Source organism: Mandrillus leucophaeus, unplaced genomic scaffold, assembly GCF_000951045.1.
Source record: "Mandrillus leucophaeus isolate KB7577 unplaced genomic scaffold, Mleu.le_1.0 Scaffold310, whole genome shotgun sequence".
In the NCBI taxonomy this organism is placed as follows: domain Eukaryota; kingdom Metazoa; phylum Chordata; class Mammalia; order Primates; family Cercopithecidae; genus Mandrillus; species Mandrillus leucophaeus.
Window position 1 is genome coordinate 1428504 of NW_012103255.1, and position 8526 is coordinate 1437029.

The following is an 8526-nucleotide window of genomic DNA, read 5'->3' on the forward strand; positions in this document are numbered from 1 at the left end:
TGTGAGCCACCGCACCCAGCCTAATGTACAAGTTTTAAATCTTTTAGGGAAATAATAATAGTAACTAACATTCGCATGCTTACTATGTGATACTTTTCATAATACCCCTACAAATCCCATTATATAGGAGGTTTAGAGAATATACTGAGGTTTAGAGAATTTGGAAAATCGGTTATTTTTCTAGATTACCACTAAAAAAGATACACAAACATATATACCCATAATTTTACTTACAACATCAGAAGGTTTATGGACTTCCTAGAGTAATTTTACAAACTCTTAGGCTTAAGATCTCTCACAAAGAACTTCTAATCTTTTATTCAAATGGCAAATGTTTACTCTTTGTTTTCTATCTTCTCGATTCTTTAAAGGTGTATAATTAAGACAGAAAAAGATGTACAATTCTTTCTAGATGTACAAATGCATTATCTAGATTTTTCTTTTTTCTAATTGAAGCAGTTTTTATGAAGACATCAAAAGGTATCTGCAAAATGAAGTGTGTCTGAATATTCAGTTAAATTTTACAATGCTGAAAATGTCCAATGTTTGAATTTTTATTATGAGACACATAGTACTAACAATATATTCTTCCTGTAACAAAGATGCATTTATAACTACTGGATTAATACACAATAAAAATCGTTCCAGCATTACCTTTTATCTCTTGGGATGGGGGGAGGGCAGGGGTGGTGGAAAATCCTGCATACTACTAACAGATCTATGAGCCATTTGTCTGTATAAAACTTGTGTAATAGCCTGTCTACATAAAAAAGATGAATCATTTTTCCTGGTTTCCAAAAGTTATATTTTTCTTTTTTTCCTTTTTGACAATAATACCTCTTCCTAAAACAAAAAAATAATTTAGATATTCCTTATCTTCTCAAATCTAAGGAAAATGAGTACTGAGATTTCAAAATACACTTATAAAAAACAAAAAAAGACACATATATTAAAAGTTCATCTACATTTATCAGGCACCTGTGGAAATAACCTATTTCTCTAACAAATAACAGGTAACAAAATAACCCTCTTACCTGCCGCAGTCTGTACTGCCCTTTCGTTAGAAGGCAGTGACTCCTTTCTGTGAGACCGATTTAGTGAAGTGTCCTGTGCAGAAAAGAGTCCAGGGCTGTCAGTTAATTTCTTCCGGCCACTGGAGTTAGGGTTTGAAACTCTGCAGCTGCCTATTGCACTTGTGAAAAGGTTTGTATGTTCATCACTGCTGGCTGGCTCAGAGTTGGGAGTGAATCCTCCAAGGGATAAACTTGGAGAACTTTCTGAACAGTCAATCTGTAAAGGTGTCTGCAATCCCAAAGCCAATGGACTAGATTCTGAAGGCTCTCGGTGGACCCACTGTTCCTCTCTGTTTATTAAGCTTTTTGAAGGAGAGAGATGAGGGCAGGACATGTGACAACGGTGCTTTTCCTTATGCTTATATCGCTCTCCAACAGTATCCTTTCCAAATCTATAGCGCTTTAAAGACTCCAGGACAGATCGGGAAGCGCCAGTGTCCATAGAAACCTGGGGTTGTTCAGAAGAACGGTGTTCTCTGTGTTTGTGACGGTGCCTGTGTTTGTGCTCAACCATCCAACCATAGGCCATCTCAGGAGGAACACTGGGGTAGGTACTCATTGAAAGGAGGGGAGTCCTGCTGGTTGTAAGAAAGGCCTCCTGTCGAAGTAGCTTATGCTTTTTCTTATGGTATTTGGCGGGATTGAGAAGTAAATGACCAGCGTGCACATAGGAAGGAGGTGGAAGTGGCGTGGTGAAAGAAGGTGATGGAGGAGGTGGATAAAGAGTGGGAGGATACCTTCCATAGTAACCTAGTCCTATGGGAGCAGCTGTAAGGGGTGAAGGAGAATAAGGCATACCATAAGATGGATAGAATCCAGTACTAGAAAGAGGAAAACTAAGGCTGTGCATAAAAGGCATTTCAGCCATTGCCTCCCTCATCTTAGGGGGTCTCCCTCTTTTCTTTTTTAAGTCAGGTTTTCGAATGTAGTGCAAAGGGTCTAGCGGGAAAGAAGGATGTGTATAGAAACTATTAAAGTTGATTCGAAAGATAGTTGGCAGAAGATCTCGGGGGATAAAATGATGACTTCGATGGGTGATCCGAATTTCACTTAGGCGACTTATTAGTTCCTCCAGCTCTGCAATAAAGTCTGGATCCTGTCTATTTCGAAGCTGGGGATATTTCTTTTTCCGTTTTCGTTTCTGCCTTTTCATCTTGTCATAGCTGAGGTAATCATGATTTCTGCGCTTACATTTGTGTTTATGTTTTTCTTTAAGACTGCTTAGCACTGTAGAGGTTTCAGGGGGAATCAGAGAAACATGCTCAAAAGAATGCCTCCTCTTTTTTTGCCCACAAAATTTCTCTGCCCTGTCTGATGTGCTGTTATTATCTGTTCCAATTCCACTATCACTGGGAATGGTCTCATCACTATGAGACTCACTAATTGGGGAAGGAGTAGCTTCTTTCAGAGATGTGAGTTCACTCAAGTGCGAAGGAGAATTTGGCAACAAAGTAGGAGGAGATAACCGCCTCCTCCCCTTTGAGGCCTTCTTCATTGCAAGAGTCTGAATCATACTGCCCTGTCTGGAGTGTAAATGCAAATATGGCACTGAACTGGGTTCAACAAAACCTGCATCACTACTTACAGGGCTCTGACCTCCACTAGTGCCAGAAGACTGAGAGCAAATAGGTGATGGAAGAATCTCAGAACTACTAGCAGATGAAGGCAGTAATGGGGGAAGAATCTGTCCTAATGCTGACCCAGTTGCCTGCTGAGCTGTTTGCTCAAGAACAGCAAGGCTAGTAGGACTACCAGAAAGAATACCATTTAAGACAGTTTTTGGTTTGCGACCTCTTCTCTTTCCTATATAAATGGTTCCTTTCTTGCTGACATTTATCTGTTGGCCTAATTTAGAGCCAAATGTGGCAGCAAGACTTGATACCGTATTATGGAGTTTGGATTGCACTTTCCCTTTATTACTTGATTCTACAGAACTTGAAAGAATCTGATTCAACAGTTTCTTTCTCTTTAAAGTCTTCATTTTATTTATTTTGCGGATAATTGTTTTCATTAACTGTCCATTGTTTCTCTTGGTAATTTTTTTATCTGGTTCCATCTCAAGGTCACTCATACTACAGACACTTGGCCTATGACTGTCATCTAGGTCATCTGGATCCTGAAGTTGATCCTCGCTCTCAAAGAAATCACTGCTACTTCTATGGTTGTCACTTTCAGATTCTAGCTTGCTTGGACTTTCAGTGGCAACAAATGGAGCCACTGACAGTACAGGTGGCTTCATCTTGACTGGTGACCTCATTTGCCTCTTAGGCCTGCCTCTCTTTTTTGGAAAAGGAGATACAGACAGACTTTGTTTGAAGGAAGGGATTTCAATTTCTGGCTGTAAAATTGGGGGTTCTTGTTCTTCTTTAGACTGTAAAGAAAAAACTTTAGAAGCAGGGATTTTTAAAGTCCTTTTAGGTGGCCCTTCCAGTTGAGGCATCTCCTTAGATTTAGGCCTTCCTCTTTTGGGCTTATAAATATCAGACAAAAGGTCACTAGAGACACACATACTGGAGGATAGTTTGTGAGTAGCAAAAGACTTATGAGATGGTTTTTCACTATCAGCTAAGAGAGCAAGAGATGGAGCTGTGGATTTGCTCAACTTTGGCAATCGGCGTTTAAGGAAGTCATGATCTACAAATGAAGGGGGTCCAATGTTTTTCATAAACTTGGCTGGCTCAGAATTACTATTTGATAGTGAGCTACACGAAACGTTTTTAAAAAGCTCTGATCTTTCTAATTCTAGCCCTTTTGGAGACCGGCATGTGCTTCTTGCCACCACTTTAGTCCACCGAGGTTTTCTTCCTTTTCTTTTTTTTAATGGTTTGGACTGCAAACTAGTGCTTAGGCTTTCAGCAACTTGGCAGTGTTTGTCTGATGCAGATACTGCACCCAGTTTTAAAAAAGGCTTATTACTAAATAAACTAGTGAAGTTAACAACTGAAGGAGTAATAGTATGAATGCTGGATTCAGAAGTCAAACTTGGCTTTTTTCCAAGGGAAGAGCTGATTCTTGGAATATCTATATGGGTAGTTTTTGAATCATTTACCTCTTTATCAATCCCTTTACATTCAATACTAATGCTATGACCCACTGACCTATGACCAACATTCAAGTGGGTACTTTCAGAAGTAAACTGGTTCTTTCCAACAGATTCAGAAATTTCTTCAATTAGTTCTGTAGTAGAACTTAACAGTAATGGATTAGGAGCCAACTGTGAGGAAGTTTCAGGGGGACTTCTGGTTAAAGGATTAACAGATACAGTAGGTGATGGGGAAGGGAGATTGCTTTCTCCTACTGCACTGAAAGGGGATTTAGCTGTAGATACATCAGAAGCACCTCCCATTTGAAAGTCCGGAGAAGTGCAATATACAGGAGGCTGCTTTTCATGCTTTGAGGTTTCATAAGATCCCCTCTCATTGGATGAGAAACTGTCTTGCTGAATGGATGTTCCTTCATTAAACATTTCTTTCTCCAAATTAATGGTTTCTTTTCGTACTGAGAACTTTTCCAATATGCTTTCTTTAGTCTGCCGTATAACATTCTTTTCAAAAGTTTTGCTGGTGGCACTGTCTTTCAGGGATTCAGAAAGTTCCTGACTGTCCTGATTATTGATGTTTGTACTACAAGAAGCCTTAAGTGGTTCCTGAGTGGGGAGCAGTGCTTCGGCTTTAAGGTTTATGGCATCTTTACTGATCAGACCTGCCAAAGGACAACTCACTAGTTTCTTTCCAATGTCCTTATTAACCAATCCCATTGCTGAACTTGCTACAATCTTCTTTGCACAGTCCTTGGCCACTAGGCCAACAGTAGAACCCAATTTCTTTCCCAAATCTTTATTAACCAGTCCAACCACAGTGCCAAGTCCTAACTTCTTGCCAGACTCTTTATTCACTAAACCTGGAACAATACCAATTCCTAGCTTCTTTCCTGAATCTTTGCTTAGCAATCCTACTGTAGTGATAGTTCCTGGCTTTTTGCCTAAGTCTTTATTAATGAATACCGCTGTAGTGCCAGTTCCCAGTTTTTTCACAGAGTCCTTACTGACCAATCCTACTGCTGCATTAAACACTGGCTTTTTCCCAGGATCTTTAGTTACCAATCCAACTGCTGTGCTGATAGTTGGCTTTTTTATTAAGTCCTTATGTATTATTCCAGCTACAGAGCCAACACCTGCTTTCCTGATCAAATCCTTGCTAACCAATCCTGCTGTAGTGCCAGTTCCTAACTTCTTCGGTTTTGTCTTGGAAGACTTGGAAGGAGGACAGGTAGCAATCAGTTGTGCCAACTTTTCTGTTACACTAGTTCCTCCATTAAGTAATGCTCTGTCCTTTAAATCAGGATCCCGGCTACCAACAAGAGTAGATGGTGTTGCGTTAATATAATCTGCCATTTCTGAGTGTACTGGAGATAGCTTCTTAGACAAAGGATTGTTTTCTCCCTGTGAATGAAGATGGATGACTTCTTCAGACTGGCATTCAATGGCTGCAACATCATCTGCTTTCTTGTACAATTTTGAAGGGTCCTAAAATTTGAACAAGAAAAAAGTTAAAGAGGGAGTAAACCTTATACCACTTCAGCTTAGCTTAACAATCCAACAAACTAATGGATCACATATCAGATATACAATAGGCAACAGAGGCTTTTAAAAAAAACTAATATTATACCAATGGCACAGTATGTTAGCTCATCTGCTGCTATACGAGAGGCTATAATGGTATATTATCTTTGTTGACTTTCAACACGATAAAACTACATATTAGTGGGTCTTTAGAAATATCCCTGATATTTTTGACATTTTTAAAATGGCAAATCAATAGTCTATTTTCATCTTACTTTTGACTGGGTAAATATAAATGAAGCATATGAAGGTACCATTTTTGAAAAGAAAATTATTTTTAGCTACAGTATCTCACGGTCTTCATCTAAAATAAGTTTACTGCCTACCTCCTTCATTGACTTAAATGATTCTAAACCTATAGAAGACAATCCCTAACCTACTTCTACTCTTTTATAACTCATTCTCAATTATGGTCTTGAGTGAGCAGTAGAGTTCTCTCTTAATGTGGAATAGGAAAGACAATTTAAACATTCATATTTTCTTCAGAATGTGTTTTTATATAAAATCTTAGTGGAAAGCAACATTTAAGTCATTTACTGTAAACTGCTGTCTAATTCATGAATCCTCACTATATACTCTAGAAATAAATTCACTACTTCACACAATAGTCTGTTTTACTTCTGGATAACCACTAAAGAGTTCTTCCTAACTATACAATACTCATGAAAGAACTGAATAAATATAAAGTTATACTGTGTTTGTGGATAGGAAGACATAAAGATAATTTTCCCTAAGCAAATTTATAAATTAATGCAATCCCAATAAAAATACCAACAGATTTCTCTGGCATTCAGAAAAACTGATTATAATGTTCAATGGGGAAAACAGATATGAAAGAATAGCTAGAAAAACCTAAAATGTAGAAAAGCCGGGGAATAACCACACCAAATATTATTTTTTAAAGCCCCAATCATTGAAACAGTATAGAAGTGACAAATGAAAAGACAAACCAATGAAACAGCATAGAAAACATAAAACCAAATTCAAGTATGTATGAAAATGTACTGCATAGAAAATGCTACAATCTAGTTATAAACTAGAAAAATTCCATATGCATTTAACTACATCCTTTAACCCAGAAATCCTACTTTGAGGGTCTATCCAAGATACACTCTTAAAAATATAATGTCTGCACAAGGGTCCAAAATGCACCACTATTTTAATATTTTAAAAACCCTAAAAAATGCAAACAATTATCTACAGGAAACTGGCTGAATAAATTAAGGTACATCTGTACAATGGAATACTGAGAAACTGTCAACAAAAACAAAAGTAGGAGGAGTAGGAGGAGATATCAAATACAGTGCTACAGAGTGATTTCCAGGATATATTATTAAATGGAAAAAAACAAGGTTGAGAACAATGGTTATAATATGCTATGCCTTATACATATAATATACCTTGTGTATAAGAAAGTGGGAATGAAGAATATGTATATGCATATTGATTATATTTTAAAATGGAATGAACCAAAGATTAGCGAAAATAGTGACTTATGGGAAAGTAAACAGGGATAGAAGCTAGACCTCTATGCATCTAACTTTATGGTTTTTAGTTTGGAAGTGTTTTACATAGTTATGAAACAAAGTTATATATAATAAAGGAGAACATCCCAAATCTCTAAATATTAAAAACAACAGGCCCGGCGTGGTGGCTCACGCCCGTAATCCCAGCACTTTGGGAGGCTGAGGTGGGCAGATCACCTGAGGTCAGGAGTTTAAGACTAGCCTGGCTAACATGGTGAAACCCCACCTCTACTAAAAATACAAAAATTAGCCGGGGGTGGTGGCATGTGCCTGTTAGCTACTCGAGAGGCTGAGGCAGGAGAATCGCTTGAACCTGGGAGGCAGAGGTTGCAGTGAGCAGAGATTGCGCCACTGCACTCCAGCCTGGGCGAAAGAGCAAGACTCTGTCTCAAAAACAAACAAACACAAACAAAAAATTCATCTATTCAATATACAGAAAATTAGTTATGTAAGTATATGAAAAATAATTATTTTGAATTACTATAAAACACAATATTGAGAATCTACATCCTACAATCTCAAAACATTACCCAAAAAACAAACAAGCAAAAACCCAGCCAGGTGCAGTGGCTCACACTTGTAGTCTCACCACTTGGGAGGCTGAGGTGGGCAGATCACCTGAGGTCAGGAGTTTGAGACCAGCCTGGCCAACATGGTGAAATCCCATCTTTACTAAAACTACAAATATTAGTTGGATGTGGTGGCGGGCACCTGTAATCCCAGCTACTGGGGAGGCTAAGGTATGAGAATCGTTGAACCTGGGAAGGGGAAGTTGCAGTGAGCCAAGATCGCGCCATTGCACTTTAGCCTAGGTGACAAAGCAAAGCTCCGTCTCAAAAAAAAAAACAAAAACAAAACAACAAAACGCCAGGTGCAGTGGCTCATGCCTGTAATCCCAGCACTTTGTGAGGCCAAAATAGGTGGATCACCTGAGGTCAGGAGTTTGAGAGCAGCCTAACATGGTGACACCCCGTCTCTACTAAAAATACAAAAATTAGCTGGGCATAGGGGCTCATGCCTGTAGTCCCAGCTACTCAGCAGGCTGAGGCAGGAGAATCACTTGAACCTGAGAGGGGGAGGTTGCAGTGAGCCAAGATAGTACCACTGCACTCCAGCCTGGGCAAAAGAGCGAGATTCCATCTCAAAAACAAACAAACAAACAAACAAACACCAAAACCAAAAACCAAAGAACCTCTACCACTCTCTCTGCGTTTTTTTTTTTTTTTTTAGAGATGGGGTCTTGCTCTGTCACTCAGGCTGGAGTGCAACGGCGCAGTCATAGCTCACTGTAGCCGTGAACTTCTGG

The 8526-nt window shown here is 38.9% G+C and overlaps 1 protein-coding gene across 2 annotated transcripts in view; it reads right to left on the minus strand.

The window, feature by feature from the left end:
- ASH1L (ash1 (absent, small, or homeotic)-like (Drosophila)) overlaps positions 1-8526 on the minus strand; it is a 245447-nt gene that overhangs the window by 178636 nt on the left and 58285 nt on the right. For both annotated transcript variants that reach the window (XM_011987546.1, XM_011987545.1), the window contains exon 2: positions 1035-5598. In XM_011987546.1, the coding sequence (XP_011842936.1) occupies positions 1035-5598 (4564 nt within the window). The remainder of the gene's footprint in view (positions 1-1034; positions 5599-8526) is intronic.